Below are 20,288 nucleotides of genomic sequence, written 5' to 3' on the forward strand. Positions count from 1 at the left end.
TGACTGAATGCACCCATATGCATTGCTCTCTGTGTCATATGCAAGGAGTTATACTCCACTCTGAAGTTTATGAAGAAGTAAAAAATAGAAAAGAAAAAAAAAGGCTCTGTGTTTTTCTGTCCCTTTTCTGTCTCCTGCTAGCTGGTTTCCTTTCAGTTGCAGGAATGGGATTTAGAAAGTTTCATTCAAGACTCTTTGCTGTTGCTTACACATAGACTATAGTCTGACTTGGTGAGCACTAGAGGATGTTAAAAATTCATTACCTTTTCTTTTCCTCATTATCTTGATGCATGTTATCTTTTAATCTCATTTATTAACTTATCAAGCATTTATTGAGCTCCTACTGTTTGGTAGGTGCTATTCTAGACAAAGAAGTTATGGCAGTGAACAAAACAGACAAAGCACCTAGGTGGCCTGCTTAAACCTTTCTCTTTTGTGTTGATGTGAACCTAAATATAGTCAAATTGGAGATATTTGGAATGCACTGCAACTACATGTGTGTGTATCTGTGACTGACACTATTGCAGCTTTTATTTTAAAAGAATTCAGCAGATCTTTTAAAAAGATAACTTGGGAGTTCTTGAAGGTAGTCCCTCAGTTTTTAGCTTCTTGATTCATAATGATTCCAAACCAGAATGTTAGAATTTCCACCACTATCACCTTTGAGCTGTAGTTGCAGTCAGTAGAGTTTCAGTTAGGGAAGGTTGCCTTCATGGCAGGTAGACATTCCAGACAAAGAGAAAAGATCAGGAAGTAGTCACATAGCCCCCAAATATTACTTCTGTCTCATAAAACAAGAATATCAAAGGAAAATTGTTATTTAAAAAAAGGGAAAACTGCTATAATAACAGGTGAGGAGGAGGAGGAGGAGGAAGGATATGAGGAGATGAGATGTGGAGAAGAGTTTATTCAAGGAATTTATTTCAAATCGTAGAATCTGAAATCTGTAATACAGAGTCTAACTCATCTCCCCATCCCACTTCACCCTGCAACCCCCCAAAACAAGAACAGTCACAGTTTCTATGCCTCTTTACCCACAAGATATTAAGCACCTTTATTGAATCCATGAAAATGTATTGAAAACTGCTCAAAGAAAAATATTTTAGGCATATGTTCTCTAACATTAGATTTAAAACAGTACTTCTAACGGGGGCATATAAAGTCCAAACCACTGGATTGGTTATGCATTTAGGAGGCAAATAAGTAGCCTGGTGTGCTGCAGTCCATGGGGTCTCAAAAGAGTCGGACACAACTGAGCAACTGAACTGAACTGACTGAAGTAGGCACTACCATTAACTCCTGATCAAGCAGGAAAATCTTTTAACAGAGAAGAATGAAATTAGCTAGAGACAAAAATGGAAAATTATTTCAAATATTTAGGTATACTGAATTTTACTCAACAGAATTTTATTGAGTGTTCACTGATGACCATTTACCATGGAGATTCAGAATATATAAGAACAACCTCTGTCCTTGTCCCAGAGTTTTCTGAGTTCACACCCGCAAGTGTCTTATATATGATGCCAGATATAGTGGCTGTATACATGTTATTTGTATTTATGGAAGGACATGGTTGTACTTAGCACTTCTTTGGTTCCAGTTTTTGTACTTAGCATCAGAGAAACTAGTACAATGAATGTTAGCTGAGATATATACTTACCACAAATATGCTACATTTTTTATTTTTTCTTTTCTTTTTTTCTTTCGCTACATTGTTTTAAACAGAAGTATAGGCACTTTGAACAACAGCCTAGGAACCAGGGAAGCTTTTACACCAGAAGTGAAATTTGAGCTTGACCTTGAAATTTATCTTCCTTCTATTTCTCCTCTTTTGTATCAGTTTTAACTCTAGAATAATTATTCTAATAATGGACAGATTGTAAAAGAGCAATACAACTGATACATCTGTATCAAAAGAAGTATTTTGTTTTGATGTTGAATCAGGCTTTTTTAAAATGACCTGTTAGTTCTGATGGGAACTATCAAAAAGTTCCCTCAGAATTTTTTCCAAAACTTTCTTATACTTCCTCATTATAATCTAATTAAATCTGTTTTTCCTTAAGCACATGTACTGAAAATTTTTTAAAGGAACTTTTGAAGCAGTAATACATACACATGATTTAAAATTTAGGTGTTTTTTTTGCGATATTATTTTAAAATATAAAAGCTCACATTTATTCCTTTTAAAAAATGTCTAAACAAGTAAGCAAACAATAAGTACTGTTTTATACTTTTTTCCTTGTAACAAATCTGGGTAATTTCATAGCAGGACATGTAGAGCTGTGTCATTCTTTTTGATGGCTACACAGTATTCCATTACTTAAGAGGACCATAATTTGTTTAACTAGTCTTCTATCTATGGGTGCCTGGGATGTTCCAATCTTTTACCACTACAAACAGGGCTGTAACCCTTACACAAACATAGTTTTTCACGCTTGTGAGTGATGAGTTTATTAGTAGTATAACTTCTTAGAAGTAGAATATGTGTTTAAAATTTTTGATAGATGTTGTTAGATCACCTCCTATAGAAGTTGAACCAATCTATACTCTCCCCAGCTGAGTATGTATGTCAGTTTCTCCAGTCTTGCAACCTTATGTATCTTCAATATTTTTTATCTTTTCCAATCTGGTATTAGATACTTTAATCCTTATTCAATATTTCTCTCATATATATTTTGTTTAACTGATAATATTGCAACTGTCTTATTTTCTGTTATTTTTATTCAAATGTGCAGTATTGGACTTACACTATTACCAAATGAGACTTACAGACTTGTCTGATTAGCAGTTACTTATACTCTTATTTCTATGGATAAAATGCATTCCTAATTAGATACATCTGGTTTACATTAAACTTTTTCTTCAAGTTATTAATGTAAAATAGGTATACTAAAAATGCATAAAAATTACTAAACATTTGAATAGGTAATTATAAAGTGAACATATGTGTAATAACCATGCAGTCCATAAGAGCAGGACATGGCCAGATTTCCAAAAGCTCCATGTGTGCCCCTCTCTGGTCACAACCCTGTCCTCTTCCCTAGAGGTAACCATTCTTCTGACATTCGTAATAATAATGTCCTTATTTTCTTTATTATTGTACCTTCTATGTATGTATACCTAAAGAATATTATTTCAATGCGTCTGTTGTAAAGTTTTATATGGCTAGAATCATTCTCTCTGTGTGTGTCCTCTCTTGCTCAACACTCATTTTTATGGAATTCATCCATGCTGACATGTGTAGTTGTTCATTCATTTTCATTGTTGTATAGTATTCTGTTGTATGAATATACCACAACTTATTTATCCATTTTGCACATGGGATGTTTGGGACTATTATGAACAATGCTGCTATGAATACTCTTGTATGTGTATCCTTGTAGAAGACATGTACTTGAGTTTCTCTAGGGTATAAAGCTAGGAATGAAATTGCTAGTTGAAAAAAGAGAAAGAAATTGCTAGGTGATAGTGTGAATGTGTATCTTCCACTTTACTATTAACAGATGACGTAATTTTTTTTTTCAAAGTGCTGATACCAGGTTTCTACTCCTACCTATAAGTATATGTGAGATTTTCTGTTGCTCCACATCATCATGTATACTTGATAAAACCAGATCTGATGGGTATGTAGTAATATTTGCTTATGGTTTTAATCTGCAGTCCCCTAAGTATTAATGAAGTTGAAGATCTTTCCATATCTTAGTGGGCCTTTAGATTTCCCCTTCTGCGATGCTCCTGTTGGTCACAGGGGCATGATGCCTAGTTTTTTAGTGGGTTGCCTGTTTGTTTGTTTTTTTCTTATGCAGTTTTGGGACTTCTTTATATATTCTAGATATTAATCCTTTGTTGGTTATATATATTGTAAATATCTGCTTTCACTCTGTGGATAGTCTTTTCACTCTATAGCATCTTGCAAAGCATCTAAATCTAATTTGAAATTTTGAAGGCAACACATTTGTAAGTTAAAGGCTCATATAATGGGATATAATGAGACATTTCTTACATTTAGTCCTTTAAAATAGAGTTCATCATTTTATTCTCCATAGAATAGTAGAGAATACCAATACGGAAACTTTATACATAATGTGGGCTTTTGTCAATCCCTAAGTTTACCTGTTTTACTAAAAGAATAAGAACAAAGACTTTGACATTTTAAAATATATCTGTTACACTTTATATATTATATAACAGGCAATACAGTTAAAGCAATGAAATGTATTAGGAAAAAAGATGATAAGCCCATTGGATTTGGAACTCGGTTAGTTGTTTGACAAACAGATCTAAGACCCAGGTAGAAAATCTTTACATAGCAAAACTAAGCATCTATGCTCACAGGAGAGCCTCTCAAATCCTAATTTTATATGTAATTCTTACCATCATTTTCATCTAATTACTTAGCCCATAAGAGAAAGTTACTTCTTTGTAGACACTAGTAGCCACAAAAGCTGAGCTACTGATAGCAAAACAGGAAGCAGAAAAGCTATGAAAGCAAAAGCTGACAAAGGAAGCAAAACTCCAGCAATTGGGTCCTATTTACTGAAAGTATGTAACCTGGCATGTCTTAGGACATCCTTCATATTTTGTCCTATGCCATAACTATTACTCATGCTGGAATTGTCAACAGAAAGGGAAACCATGTCCAGTTTATTTTTCTTTTTAAGAAGTCAGAGATGTAAAGCTATTCATAAAAAGATTTAAACGGGGAGAAAAAGTTGGTGTTGCTGTTTACCTTTTGTCATCCAGAACACTTGGTTATCCTGAAGGCACATTTCCCAAGGGGTCTGGAGAGCTGAAGTGCTGTTGACTATGATTTACATTAGTGGAGAGATTTGTAAAGATGAAACGCGACTTTTCTCAATCCTAATTATTGACTTCAAGACTGCTTCTGCCCTCTTCTGGCATCTATTGATGGTCTGTATAATCCACTCTAGTCCACACTGCTGTACTGTCACACATGGTCTATGAAAGAAGCCTCCTAATTGGTGCCCATTCACCCTGACCTTCCGCTAATCTCTTCTCCATTCTGAGGCCAATGTGATTTTTTTAAAGTGTAAGCTCTTCACGTCTATGGCTTCAACCCCTTTGAAAGCATCCGTTTGCTCTTAGGATGAATACCAAAATCGTCAGTATGCCTTATGAGGGCTGCATGACCTGGACCTTGGCCCTCTTCTCCTTACTGCAGCCACTTTTCCTCGTGTTTCCTGCCTCGCAATCTTCCTGGCCTTCCAGGAAGGCCAGGTTTCTTGTGTCAGGTTTCTTGCCATCTCAGGCCCTTTGTTTCTTCTGCCTAGAAAATTCTTAGTCCTCTCATGCCACGGTCTACCCCATTTGCTCTCTCTTCTTAGCCCATCCTGACCCTCTGACTAACTCCTCTCCCCAAGTCACATCTCTCACAGTATTCTGTATTGTTATTTCTTAGAGCCTATCACCATTATTGACTATCTCAGCATTTGTTTGGTTACTCAGTTGCTTCCTCCACCAGATGTTAAGTTCATGAGGGCAGAGACATATCTGTTTTATACCCCCACTACATCACCAAATCCAACAAAATACTGATTCACAGAAGGGACTCTGTCACTATTTATTAAATCAATGAATGAAGACCCAATAAACACAAGGTAATGTGTTGGGCATTATGGGTAAGAAAGAGATCTAGAAATAGGGAACAGATATTATGAAGAAAATCAGAGGACTTCCTGGGTGGTCCAGTAGTTAAAATACTACACTTCCAATGTAGGAGGCATTGTTCAAATACTGGATGGGAAAACTAAGATCCCATGTGCTGCACAGCCAAAAATAATTAAACTTCTTAAAAATAAATTAGCAAAATATTTTTAAATGAAAAAGAAAATCAAACTTACCTAGTTTAGGAAGATTAGAAAATGTTAGCATTAAACTTTACCAAGTGGGTAGAGTTTATCTTGAAATGAAAAAGAAAATCAAACTTACCTAGTTTGGGAAGATTAGAAAAGGTTAGCATTAAATTTTACCAAGTGGGTAGAGTTTATCTTGGCAGGACTGGTATTGGGAGTGGGGAGGAAAGTCATTCTAAATGGATCAAACATCTAGAACAGGGACAGGGAGAAAGGAAAATATAGGATAAGTTTGGGACATGCACAGTAAATATGCCTGATGAAGTGTGGACTTTGTGAGGTGAGATGTGGAAAACAAGGCTGAAATGATCGGTTGGGTCAAACCATGGCAGACACTGGACACCATTCAAAGGAATTTGGACTTTGTTGGTAGCACCTAAGAAATACTGAGAGTTGTTTTATCATGATGGTTACAGAATTACTCATATCTTCACCTGTATGTGTAACTCTTTATATGCTCTCATTCTTTCTCTCGACTCAGAGTGTCTCAGGTTAACCTATCCACATGCTCTGAGTCTGATGTTTTGTACCCACTTCCGTCTAGTACATTCAACATCTCTTCTCTCCCTCATATTGTCAGCTGCCTCCTTTCCTTCTGCCATTTCACACCTCTTTGTTGCTTCATGTTTGCTGAACTGGAACTTCTCTTGATTTTTCCTTCCCTAGATCTTCCCCTACCTTCAATAATAGCTTTTGTTGCTTCCATTCTGATGTCCATGACACAAATTCCAAGATGATATCTCTGAAGTGACTTACTCCTAATACAGTTTCATATTCACTGTTTATTTACTCAGCACATTTTTGCAAACCTACTATGTGCAAGGCAGTATTGCAGACTGGAGATGCAGCAGTGACACCAAACAAGCTAGTCCCCAACCTTATAACTCTCAGTTCTCCTGTGAAATCAGGAAATGAACAAGCAAACACAAGACCAAATGGTGACACAATGAACACTGTCACCGTTAGTCTTTATAGTTTGATGTCAACTTTCTTCAGTCTTGGCATCAGAAAATTTTCCTTTTTCTCTCAAACCAGCAACCTGGCTTGACTTCCCTGTTTGGGGCAGAAGCAGAATTTTCCAGACACCCAGGTTTATATCTGTCGATCCATTTTGCGCAATATCCCCTGATAGCCAGCCAATCCACAGCCAAGTCCTAAGGATGATTCCCTCAAAATACCTATCACATCACCCTGGTCAGGCCCTGTTTACCCTTTATTTAAATTCTTTAAGTAGCCTACTAAATCTCGCCCCCTACTGCTTTCTGGGATGTTGCCCCTGCATCATATCTTTTCTACTGATACCAAATTCATCTTCCTAAAACATTTCTTTCAACATCTCACTTGTCTGTTAAATGCCTTCAGTAGCATGTATACTTAGAATAAAGTACAGTCCCATCTCCAAAGACATTTATATAATTTTTCCTTCCTATATATGATCCTTTAGAGACCCTTATCTGTTATATACACTAAAATACACTTAGATTAGATTGAATCATGTGAAACTGCCATTTTTGTGGATTGGATCCAAAATGATTGATCAAATATTGGCAATTTGTAGGTTGCAACCTAATTGCACTTACCAAATAATTGGTTACCTGTATGTCTCTCTCCCATGTTACATTGTGAGTTGCTTGATGATCATGGCTTGGTTTTAATGATACTTCTATCTTTACTGTCTACTACAGCATCTGGTGCATAGTAAACTGTGGCAGTCAGCTGCCTCCACTCATGTCATGATCTGCTCCTGCTGCTTCCATTTCCCATAATGCCCACTGACTTTACCTAATCACATCCTACCCACCACTCACTTCTAGCCTGACTCATGCCTCCTTCATGGAAAAGCTCACTATTTCTCCACATTAATCCCCTGCTGCCACCTCTGAGCCACCAATATTGGTTTCCCACAGTCAAATGTTATTCTTCAACATCCAAAGCATGTATATTATACTGTGCATACAGTTGCACTTTAACAATGAATTGAAAGATGTCTGTTTATAGCCTTTACTTTTCACCCTAGGATCCAGCACCATATTTTCAATTGTCTATGACATAACTGCTCTTGAATGACTCTTTGTAGTCTACTCAGCAGAACTGAAACTAAACTCATATGCCACCTCCCAGGTCTGCTCATGGTCTAGATACCCATCCGCAGCTTGGTCTCTAAGCCATCTCAGCTCTCCTTCATTCTCTGTCCTTCTCCTGAAATAACATTCCACTGGATTATCACAGTGGCTGCATTTTTCTCAGCCTGCCTTTAGACTTTTATATAATATATCAAGTTTATCCCTGGGAGCTTCAAGAGAAGAAGCATGTCTCCCAAACCACAGCAACATTCTCTAGGACCTAGAGCGCCCTGATAAACTGGCCCCTTCTCCTTGGTCCTACCCCTCGCTTGCTGTCTGCAGATTACTCTTCTCACATTTTCTGGTAGATATGTGTGATTATATCTTCACTAAAATATAATGATCCTTCAAATCATAATCACCTTTGTTAGTATATGTCTGTAACACATGCTGCATCATTGTGTCTCTAAACTTATCTCTCTGTCCTAAAAGATGTTTCTGACCTCAGGAAGAATGTTGCTGGAAGGCATCTTCATCATTATTAGAATGATATTAGAATGACTCTCTCGAGTCCCTTCCATCAGCACTTTATGAGAAAGCATCTTCTTCCAGTTTGCTATTGTTTCCCATGGGTAGTTTTCATCTCAGCAGCTAAACCCTGAGACCCACTAAAAATAAGGCTTACATGTGATACACTGTATTATCAGCAACGCATTGAGGTAGAGTGGGCATTCACAGAGAGGGCTCAGAAAAGACTTGTTTGAATATGTTTTTACGTGTATAATTTATGTTCGTGTGTACCTATGAATTTTGGTGTGTCTCTGACTATGTTTCCCGTGTTGCTCTCTAAGAAGGATTCACTCACGTGGTCTGGGAGGCAGGGATAGCTTAGATATTTCCCCTGGCCATCAAGTCCATGACATTGCAAACCAATAAGCCATGTGTCCCAAAAGCTCATGGCCACAGCTGACACAGGTGAAGAGCCTACCTGAGCTGCAGCCTGGGGTTATTTTTCTTTTCGACCTGCCTGGGATCTTCCTTTTCCCTCTAAATATGAAAGACTGACTCTTCTGTTAAACACTGAAAGGAATGTGGATGTGTATATGTGTGTGTGTTTGTGCTTCTATATGCATATATACAGATACTTATATATACATATATGTATGCATGTATGTATATATGAAGGAAATACACCAAAATGTAAGTAGTGGTTATTTCTGGATGGTGGCTTTTTCCAAATTCTCCACGATAAGTCAGATTACTTTTATTAATCAAAAAAAGAGTAGATGTTATTTTTAAGGACAGGAAGGGTCACGATTATTAGATGGTTTCTGGATCAAACCTCTGTGTGAACCAAAGACAAAGGGATGAGCAGGTGACTAGTAGGTAACAGGGGGATGAACTTCCCCTCAACATCTGAAGATGAGAGAAAGTGACCAGACGGTGAATTTGGGCTGACTTGCAGGATGGGCCAAGGTTACTGAAGGTTGTTAGTTGAGGAACTGGCAACTTTGTTTGGTTTTTGAAGGTCAGGAGCCTTGGATAGCGAAAGGGAAGAGGAGGAAAATTCAGGCAGGGAAATAGGGAAGGTGAATAGTAGGTTAGTTCATCAGAGTTTTTCCCCAAACTCAGCTGTTTAGTAAAGTATAGGAAAGGTGAGAGGAAAAGCTTGAAATAAATGCTCAAGTTCATGAAGAGATTTTACGAAGAGATATACAGTGGGACGGAGAGAAGGCAGACATGTTCAAGTTCGGTTTTAACCCCCTATGATTCCAGATGGAGGGGTTCCCCGAGTGATCAGTGTGGGAACACTGGGTCCCCAGGTAGAGAGGATGGGTCACCCCTGCATGGGCAGCAAGGTTCCTAACAGTAGGTTCATCATCAGGTCAACACACAGCTCCCCCACTCCCTCCCCTACCTCCTCCTCCCTCCTCTCCTACCCTCAAAGGACATGGAAAGTTTCTGATAATTTTCGGTAGAGAAAGTTTCTAACTTTTCTGAACTTGGAACAAAAAAGTTACATGAAACAAACATTGTCAAGGATGCTTCTACCACCTGGCCTAGTCTCACAGTTCTCTCCAAAAGCAGAAGGAAAAATGAAAAGATGAAAAACAGAGGGAGTGACTCTTCCTTGCTGAGGCCGATTTCATTCCTTTGGGATAGTATTCTGCAAGTGGGGACTCCCAATCTGTCACTCAGGAGGGGACACAGCAGAGCCTGTCTCTGCAGCACCCCGAGGCCTCTTTGTTCTTCACCAAGCTGCTTGGCCGACCACTCCTTGCCAGTTACCTCCTCACCGAATTCCAGATGAGGAGCCCTGGGGTCAGTATAAGCAGCACACACACACGGCTAGAAGCCAAAAGTAGAGTAGGAAGCATGAAAAAACTAAGAAAGTCACAAAAATCAGTTTTGAAAAAGAGCTAAACTGAAAACATAATTCATGATGTCTTTCTGTCTGCACGATTCAACATTTGTACTATTCTGTATCTCAGTTTCCCATTCTGGTGAAGGAATATTTCCAGTCTGGGCTCTAGTTTGAAATTTGAGGTGGAGAAAGGCTCTTTTAAACCATTTAATATGGGCTTTGCAGTTCCATGAGTGTAACAGAAGAACACAGAGCAGTGAAGTGCCCTCCAAGGACAAATCTGCCCATCTAATGAGAGTCATACAGTCCTTTCCCTTAGAAGCCCCTGCTGTAACTGAACAGGCCGAGGAAAGCATGAAGGCTACTATAAGGAAGCGTCCAGCACATAGACAACTGAGAGTAACAATTGTCTTTTCTTCCTGAATGCCTACTCTGAGCCTGGCATTTTTTATGTAATTTCTTACTCAATCCTCACAATTCTTCAAGGTAAGTATCATTATCCTCATTTTTGCAGATGAGGAAAATGTAGAAGTTAAATAACCTGCCCAAGGTCACACATCCAGAAAGTGGCAGAGCTGAGATTTGAACCCAGGTCTTTCTCATGTCTGCTATGTACACTGCCTTCTGCTGGCCAAGTCCATGAACCAGAAAATTTGGATGATTCAGGCAGAAACACACAAAGTAACATTTTGGCCCAGATACTGTTAACTCCTATCATTTCTCCCTCCTGATCAACTGAATGAAATGCACTTGATTGAAAATACCAAGGGCAAGGGGAAAAAGAATAAAAAACCAGGAACATACCATGTTCCATGTATTATACATGTCAACTGCTCAGTCTGCTGTGCCTAACAGAACATGACGTGAGTCAGGAATTTAGAAGAGACAGTTTATTATGTCTGCCACAGAAGTAGTAACTCAGGCACATACCTGCCTCAGTGGCTTCCAAATCCATCAGATAGAAACATCTAGAACATAAAGTCAACTGAAGATGCATTTAAAAACATATTGTAAAACAGCTGCCTCAAATTCTTTGTAGAACAAGAAAGGATATAAATCTATAATATAACAAATATGTTCCCCATTTGTGGCTATTTTTATACCACTAGATGTTCTACCCAGAGACTGTAGAACCTCTCTTTATAACTCAGAAAACTCATGTTATGAGTGTCTAATATTAGAATGAGACCTGCTGTATATTAATAAATAAGTAAAGTGTTTCTATGAAGGAGTCTATACCTGGGCTTCCCAGGTAGCGCTAGTGGTAAAGAACCTGCCTGCCAATACAGGAGATGTAAGAGAAGTGGGTTCAGTCTCTGGGTTGGGAAGATCCCCTGGAGGAGGAAATGGCAACCCACTCCAGTATTCTTGTCTGTTAAATCCCATGGACAGAGGAGCCTGGCAGGCTATAGTCATAGCGTCACTGAGAGTCAGACACAACTGAAGCAACTTAGCACATAACTGAATAGGGGGAGATGGGAGGAATCCCAATATACCCCCCAAAAAAAGAATTCTGGAAGGTGTGGTTAATAAAAGCTGCTATCCTATCAATATGGGTCTCACTGATTCTTGCTCCTCATGGAAAATGCCCAAGTGCTTCTGGACAGTGTATACTGGCAGATGTGAAAATGCAGTTGAAATGCTGCACAACTCAGGTTTTCCAACCATGTATTGTCTGGTACATAGAAAAGTCCTGTGCCTTAATGATTTTAAACCAAGTGACCCCTAGAATTACCAAGGAAACATTTCAAAAAACTCATCCCAGGCTCCTCACTGGCCTGCTGAATCAGAATGCCAGAGGTAGAGGGCGATTGGATATGGGATATCTGTGAATTCCAAGCTGAGAGTTATTGTCTAAGTAATAGAGATCGTTGACATTTCAAAGAAATTTAATGGCATTTTTTTAAACCACATTTCCACTTAAATTTTTCCCACTAGTCTCTGCCCTAGGCTAGATTTTCAGAAAATCATCTCAATGAGATCATAAATGGCCGTTGCTTTTTAATGTTGATGTATGGATGTTAACTACTCTTTTAAGGCACCAACTGGGCCATATAATATAATGACTTCCTATGTAAATGCATGTATTTTCTCAGTTTTGGAGAACAAGTGTTCAGTTTGCCTACATGCCTGAATTTCTTATATGTCTCACATAACCATCATCAGATTTACAGGTACACAGAGACCATCACATCTTGAGGTTTAAAAGGAGATAAAAGTTTTTGTGCAAAATCTAATAAATACACATACTGAAGTGACCCAAACCACTTCTAGTTATGTCTTCAAGGATAACATGGATCCTCCAAATATGTGAGGGATGCTTTCTAAGTTCTTTGGAATCCGCAAACATACACACATACAAATATCATTTAGCAGATGGATTCTCCTTTACAAAAGGCAACCTACCACAGCAGTTAGGATCACTTTGAAGTCAAACCAACCTCAGTTCAGATCTCAGCCCCTCCACTTGCCAGTTGTATGATCCTGGGCAGGACCTTAATGCCTCAGTCTGCAAAATGGGAGTAATGGTATTAACCCATTCCACATTTCATGAAATGATGCATGCCAGATGCTCAACACTTTGCCTGGCACATGGTAAACATGCAGCAAATATTAGCCATTAATAATAGTGATAATAAAACTGACACAAATAAATTAGCTATTAATAATGATGACACTGAAAATACTTTTTTAAACTGTTCTCCTCCCTTAGAATTTTAACCACTGTATAAAGAGCCAAATGTCAAATTCAGTACTTGTAAAACTATTAAATTCTGCCACTAAAGTAAGTTCTGCAGATGTAATAGCACATCTATAAACTGGTACTGACAGTGAATTATGATGTGGGGGGCTAGCTAATCAGGACAGTTAATGCCATGTCCCTACCCTCAGCCCGTCAATGTAACATTATGCAAAGGAAAATATGATTAAAATTTTTTGAGACCCTTTTGCCCTGGAAAAGGTGAGCTCAGTGGGTACCAGTACTTTGCCCTTTCACAAATACATGCATCCTGTCCCGGACTTTCTTTAGAATCTCATCTCCCTTCTGAATCCCTAGCACCCCCGACCTTCTCCACAGTTCAGAGTAACTGCCATTTGAACTCCATGCTGAGGCTTTTCTGTCCCTTAATGAACAGTTTTTGCCTGGCTGGAGTTCTTACTAAAAGAGTCTCATACTGGTTTTCTCATTTCCATAGGGTAGCCTTTGACACCTTGAGCTAAACCACAGTCAAATGGGAGGTCAGACTCTTTCATTCATCTTAAACTTTTCTCTTGGATAAGAACCATTGCTTTTTGAAATATTTCACTCTTCCAGTAGCATTAGAAGTTGTTTCTCTATGAAGGCCCAGTAGAGATAGTAGAACCACACTAGAATATGGGGTTTCTGGCATGGCTCCATCACTCCCTCACTCAGTAATCCATTCCCTTAGCCAGCCTTGCAGTGTGCATGAACCAGCCTAATGCCTTAGAAAAGTTCCAGATTACTACGTTATAGACCCTGGAAACACTTGACATCAAGAGTGTTAAGTCAGTTACTACTAAAGATCTGCTGCATAAATGGGTAAACTTTTCTCAGTTTCTTTCTCTAGCTGAATGTCATGCTAAGACTTGGTAGGACACAGGGACCCTAAAAGAATTGAAACAAGAAAACGAAACCAAAAAAAGACAGGAAAGGTATGAAATAAACACTAATGATCACTGCCACTGGACCTCTTATTTAATGTATCTCTATTTATATTATTCCTGGCTCCACTTCTCTTTGTTTGTTTGGGAAGTTGGAAAGTCACAACAGGATTGCTCTACAGGGAACTAATGCAAAGAACAATGTTCAGGTTTGCACTCTTGACAGTATTTCACAGTTAAAAGTGGCCAGTCAGTGATCCTCCTCTGGATGCTAGACCTGGTTGACTTCTGAACCTTCAGACCAAGCACTATCCTATACAGCACTCTGCTTCCTCCATTTCCTCTAAAATAATGACTGTGTATTTGCCAGGTTGCACTGTGTGCGTTGGATTGCTAGAAATACACTAGGTCACACTGATGGTTTCACTCTGTTTTCTATAAAGGGCTACAGGATCTCATGAAAATTTTTGCAAAGTTATATGCAAATCACAGAGCCCCGGCCCTTTTCTTAACAGGATGGCAACCTTGCTCCTCGGTGGTACCTGGGACCTGGAGATCCTTTCTCCACTTACGTTTAGCACGCAGCTCACCGGGTTAGCCGTGCCGCCGTTGGGACCTCCCACCTGGACTCCCATCACCCACCTCTCTTGAGACTGCTCTGGCAGGGCTGGTGTGGGGTGCAACCTTTGCTCAGAGGGCAACATGTTCCATGCAAAATCTGCCCCCTGGGCCATGGGCTCACTCCTCGGGGCCCCTTGCTTCTTTCTCTACTGGGTGCAATTCAAGGTTGCCAAGCTTCTCTCCAAAGTCTAAAATGGGTGGGGCAGTAGGGACCTGTGAGTGTCCCCATGGCCCAACACACTCCCCCAGCTCCCAGTCTGAACATCAGGCCCCCGACCCTGGTTGGGGTTCATTAGAGTTTTCCTGGAGTTTTTCTCCACGTTGAATGTTTCTTTTGTCAGTGGCCCCAATCTGGGAAAACTCATCATTTTAATCTAGCCTGCCTCCCCTATATCATGAACAGGAGGGAGAAGGAAAAAGGGACCTCTTATGGTTATGGTTTATGGAAGGTGAGGGTCAACTCCAACCGATCTGAAACACTGGCAGGAACTACTTCTCCCAACAAATGTTCCATCTGCTTCAACCTACCCAGGTTTTGCCACTGTTTTCTAGCTCCTCCCTAACCTTACTCACTGCTGAGGTATCTCGTTCGCAGATTACCCTACCAGCCCTCCTTGGCTTCCAAATTATCCTGTTGGCAGGGGTGGGTGGGAGGTGGGAGAAGAAATAAACAAACTGGCCACATGTTGATAATTGTTGAGACTAGATGATGGGCACGTGGGTGTTCGTTCTATCATTCTCTCCCTTTTGTATATGTTTGCAGTTTTTCATAATAAAAAGTTAAAAAATAAAAAAAGTCCTCCAACTCCCAAAACACTTGAGAGCCCCCACCCCTAACACAGAGTTTCATGGAAATCCCACACCAAGGCAAGAGGCAAAGGTGATTCCATTACATTATATATATATGTATGTATATATTCATTTTCTAATTTTTTTTAAGACCCACTGCTTTATTTTCAATAGACTAAATCTATTTATAAGAGGTCCCAAAGTTGGGTTCACTTCCCCTGGCTGGGTTATGGGAGGGGGGGCTTGGGTAAAGGGTTCCTTAAAATCCTGAACGTTTACACTTCCATGTATCTCACAAGCTTATTGTGAGGGTGGGACTTGTTCAGTGTTCTGAACTTTGCAGAGGAAACATGCTCTCGACTCAAAAGTGTCATGCTCTGGAATTGCACCTGGCTCAGGAAAGGACTGTCTTTGTACTTGAATTTAAATCCAATGGAGAACCTTAACATGGGCATTTGCATGACTAAGAATTGCTGCTGTCTTTTTCCATATGTCACTTTCTTGAATGTGTTCTAATAAAATTATTCTAAAGCAGGCTGTTGATATATAGTGATTTATAAATACTTTCCGCTGAGTACTGAGGCCCTTAATTTTCTACCAGGAATGCACCCCATCCCACTTTCTGGAAAGATCTGTTGAGGACAGATGCAATGGGTGTACGTCTGGCCTGGTGGTGGCACCACTGCAATTGCCATCACAGTGCAAATCATGTCAACCACTGTGGATTTTGTTTTCTGGTTGCCTAGCAGCAGAATTTGTTTTCCAGGACAAAGATGGTCATATGAAGTCATGAGTGTGGTGGGGGAAGGTGGAGGGGGCAAGGCAGGACCTGGAGGATAATTCCCTCAAAGAGCAAAGCAGAAGGAGAGACAAAGGCAGCCAAATAGAGAAGTTAAGTTCTGACTCATCCTGTTCACTGATAAGAGTACATTCAAGTGATTATCAGTTGTTAAGATTTATTTACAAAATTGCACTTTTTGATATCAAGTTAGAGCAAGTTCAAAATCTCAAAATGTCATTAAGCAAACTAGAAGCAAATGGAGAAAGTATGTATTTCCAAAGGTAAATATTTTGAGAAACACTTTTGACTCTGATCTCTATCTCCCCTTAAGCCAGGCTGGCCAGGGCACTCCCATTAGCCATAACCAACTTGGGTCAGTTTTTTGGAACAGGAAGCTTTGTTAGAAACCTTGTAAGGGGCAGAAAAGGCAGGATTAGACAAGGAGGCTTCCATACACTGAGCACCCTCCTTACACCAGATTATTGGGAAAGCACTTGATATATATCAACTCCTCTGATCTTCAGAGCCATCCTGAGAGGCAGGCAGTACTTCATTTTCCAGATAAAAATGCTGAAGCTGAGAGAAGTACATAATTTGTACAAAGTCATAAAACTAGAGAATAACAGATCTGTGATTCAGGTTTCTGATCCCCAAACCCTTGCTTCTTCAGACCACAGGGTTGATGGCCAGCGCCCAGTCTGGGCTCTCTCCCATATACCTTGCCATGAATGCATTTAATGAATTTTGCAACCTCTGTTTGCCCTGGGGATTGGTGGAGGGAGGCAGAGCCAGCATCCTGCTCTTCCTGTTGATTGGAGATCTCTTCCAGGCCAGGGTTTTGCAACCTACATCCACATACCTTGAACTTAGCTGTATAGAGCACAAGCTGATGAAGCTGAGATTCCCGTTTGATTTTCACAGAAATTTGCTCACTCAGCAAATATTTGAGTGCCCCCATGTGCTGGGCATTATGAACTGGGTGGGCAAATACAGACTCAGCCCCTGTTGTCACAGAGCTTGCTAGTGGAGGAGGGAGGCATTAATCAAGTAATATTTGAATGGATACGTAATTATTAATATAATTGAAAGTGACCTTGGAGATCATTGAGATCCACAGATGAAAGGAGACCCAGCAGCTAAGCAGTTTGGTTAGGACAGTATAGCAAGTTAGGGCAGCATAAGGATGAGAATTCAGTAGGTTTCTGTTCCTAGACTGCCTTTTCCCTATTGTGTCACACTCTGGTCTCTTGCACGCCCATAGCCAGCCCTGTGAATGCATTGATCAGTCAGTACACTATCCCCAGCCTAGGAAAAACCAGATAGCACATTTTGTAATGATAATCAAACAGCATAGTGAATTGAACCCCTGAGGATGGCAGTTACCCAAGCCTTGTTTGCAGACTTATTTCAGAGCCCAAAGCAGGAACAGAGAGGCAAGGCTCCTGTGCTGTAAGAAGGGTTCTTGCAGGTGTTTCAGTGTTTTGATCTGACCCAGTATTTTCTTATCTCTCAATGTCAGCAGTTGTTCATTCACTTGTTAATTCAACAAATATGTAATGAGTACTGACTAGGAAACATGCACAGCCCTCAGAACTGGGGACACAGCAGTGAACAAAACAGATTGCCTTATGGAGTGAACATTCCAGCTGGGGGAGATAGACAATAACTGAAATAAGTAAATAACAGCATATTAAGAGGTAATAAATGCTACAAGGAAAAGTAGATCAAGAAAGGCAAGTGGGGAGTGCTAAGGAAGGTGGTGATACATTTTTAGGTAGGATGGTTATGTTCTCAGCCATCATTTTACTTACACACACACACACACACACACGTGCACGCACGCACAGCTATATGCAGTATGATTTGAAAAGTCCCATAAGCCTTATCCTACCTCCTTCAGAGAAGTAAAGGTCTCTCAGTAGCATGTCTCAGAGCCCAATTCCTGGGTTTCCCTTTTTCCCTTTGAGTTAAGGCAGTGGTTCTCAAACTTGAGTGTACACCAGAATCATCTGGAGCACTTGTTAAAACATAGATTGCTGGGCTGCACTCCCAGAGCTTGTGATTCACTCGGTCTGGGGTGGGTCCAAGAATTTGCATCCCCAGATGCTGCTGCTGCTGCAGGTGGTCCAGGGATCTCTCACTTTGAGAGCCACTAGGTTAAGTATTATTGGAGAAGGAAATGGCAGCCCACTCCAGTATTCTCCTGGAATATCCCACAGATAGTGGAGTCTGGCGGGCTACAGTCCATGGGGTCACAAAGAGTCAGGCACAACTTAACAGTTAAACAACAACAACAAGGTTAATTATTATAGCTGAAAGATCTCTGTTAAAATCCTGATAAAGGATGTATCTATTCATTAGGACCCATGGACATTATCAAAGTAGCTATTCCTGGAAGAGCAGAATCCTTAAGAAATGTGATTTTTTTAAAAAACTGGGTGAAGTTTCAGAAACCACAGCCCAAGACTCCAAGCATTGAGGAGTTAGGGCAAAGGACAGATTGTGAAAAGCTGGTGACAGTATTTCACTGTTTGTCTATCAATACTTTGTGTTTTCCTAGTGTTTAATACTTTTACAAACCCTTTTATTCACTACTCTTTTTTGGCAGGTAATCTGTTAGGTAAACAGTTACAGATGTCATTATTACATTTTCTAGATAAAGAAACTGAAACACAAAAAGGTTATATGGCCTCCCTTGGGCATCAAGGATGAGAACACCAGTTGCCTTCCCCCTAGTTCAGTGTTCTTTTTCTACTCACACTCTTCATAACATGAGCTATAGCTTTCTCCTGGGGTATCTACCCCGGGCCATTAAAATCCAGGACATGTAGTTGCTCTTTGCCTTTTTAGTCTATTCAAAATCCCACTTGCTGCATGTAGATTATCCATGTGGGTGATTAACTGTGACAAATTCTAAGCCCTGCACGAGTTTCCTCTGCCATAAACACATTTCTCTTCTACTGCCAGGTATTGTACAGAGAAAATGCAAACTCATTTTAATATTAGCCCAAGCTAGAACTAATCATCATAAAAGCAAAGCTGCCTGGGGAAGAGCAGACATAATACTTTCCAAAGACAAATAGAAATGGTATTTGATTATGTGTACTTTTGCTTCCATTCCATTAGTTGTGATAATTGAAAAGTTTCCTGTATCACTAAAGCCTATGGGGAAATGAGAGTGGATTTTGTTAAATCCAATGACTGATGAATCACATTCCCAGGTATTTAAATATACCAAAGAAAATCATGGACATGAAAGAGAAAATCCTGTTTTCCAGTACTTGCCTTTCTTTTTGTTATTTTCTCCAGTTAGGCACTGATTCCTCATAGTGAGAAAGTAAGGTCTCCCACTGAATCTCACAGACAAGGAACCAAGAGTTACAAAGAGCTGTTTCTCTTCAGCTACCATATATGTTTTGACCATCCAAGAGGCAAAGGTTTTATTTTTTTCCCAATTATTTTTATTAGTTGGAGGCAAAAGTTTTAGAAACTTCATTTCTAAAACTGTCCTCATCTGTCTCTCAACTCTTTGATATTCTAACATTTTCTTCCTGTACCACCATTGGGACCACTCATTTATTCAATAAGCACTTACTCTGCACCAGACACTATAAGAGCCACTGAACAGGCTATGAAAATGAGTTTGAAATAATCCTATACTCAAATACATGGCATATATTAGAATCATTTTATAAATCACATAGAATAGTCAAGTTGAAGTGTATTCTAGATGTAGATCATAAACCCATGTGAGCATCTCCCCATTTTAATTCTCTCTACTTACTATATGCTCAAAGATAATGAGTTATTTTAGCTTCAACATAAAATAGGTATCATTGGGAAAGAAATGCCTGGGGAGAGAAGAATGGGGTAAGGAAGAAACTCTACTCTGTAGCTCTGAGCACACTCTGAGATGTGCATCAGAAACCCAAAAGCTTGGTAACAAGGAGGTGGCATAGGATCTAACATCTGTCGTAGTTATTCCACATGTGGACCATGATAAATTGAAAATATGAGGATCATAAAACCTAGATGATTAGAATTTCCATATTTATGAAAGATACTATGTGAATGTTTTTTTCCTGAGCTTTAGACTCCAAGCTGTGCTATAAAAATGACTATTCCTTAAAAACAAATAGTTCATGTCCACTGCAACACAAGGATCGAGCATA

General features: G+C 39.6%; 1 protein-coding gene across 15 annotated transcripts in view; it reads left to right on the forward strand.

Moving 5' to 3' along the window:
* KALRN (kalirin RhoGEF kinase) overlaps positions 1-20,288 on the forward strand; it is a 671,401-nt gene that overhangs the window by 473,111 nt on the left and 178,002 nt on the right. For 6 of the 15 annotated variants that reach the window (XM_043473179.1, XM_043473181.1, XM_043473183.1 and 3 more), the window contains exon 34: positions 14,441-15,869. The exons of the other annotated variants lie outside the window; for them this stretch is intronic. In XM_043473179.1, coding sequence (XP_043329114.1) covers positions 14,441-14,503 — 63 coding nt within the window. In that variant the 3' untranslated portion in view covers positions 14,504-15,869. Of the gene's footprint in view, positions 1-14,440; positions 15,870-20,288 lie in introns of those variants that run through there. 15 annotated transcript variants of the gene reach the window in all.

This window comes from Cervus canadensis, chromosome 7, assembly GCF_019320065.1.
Source record: "Cervus canadensis isolate Bull #8, Minnesota chromosome 7, ASM1932006v1, whole genome shotgun sequence".
NCBI lineage: Eukaryota > Metazoa > Chordata > Mammalia > Artiodactyla > Cervidae > Cervus > Cervus canadensis.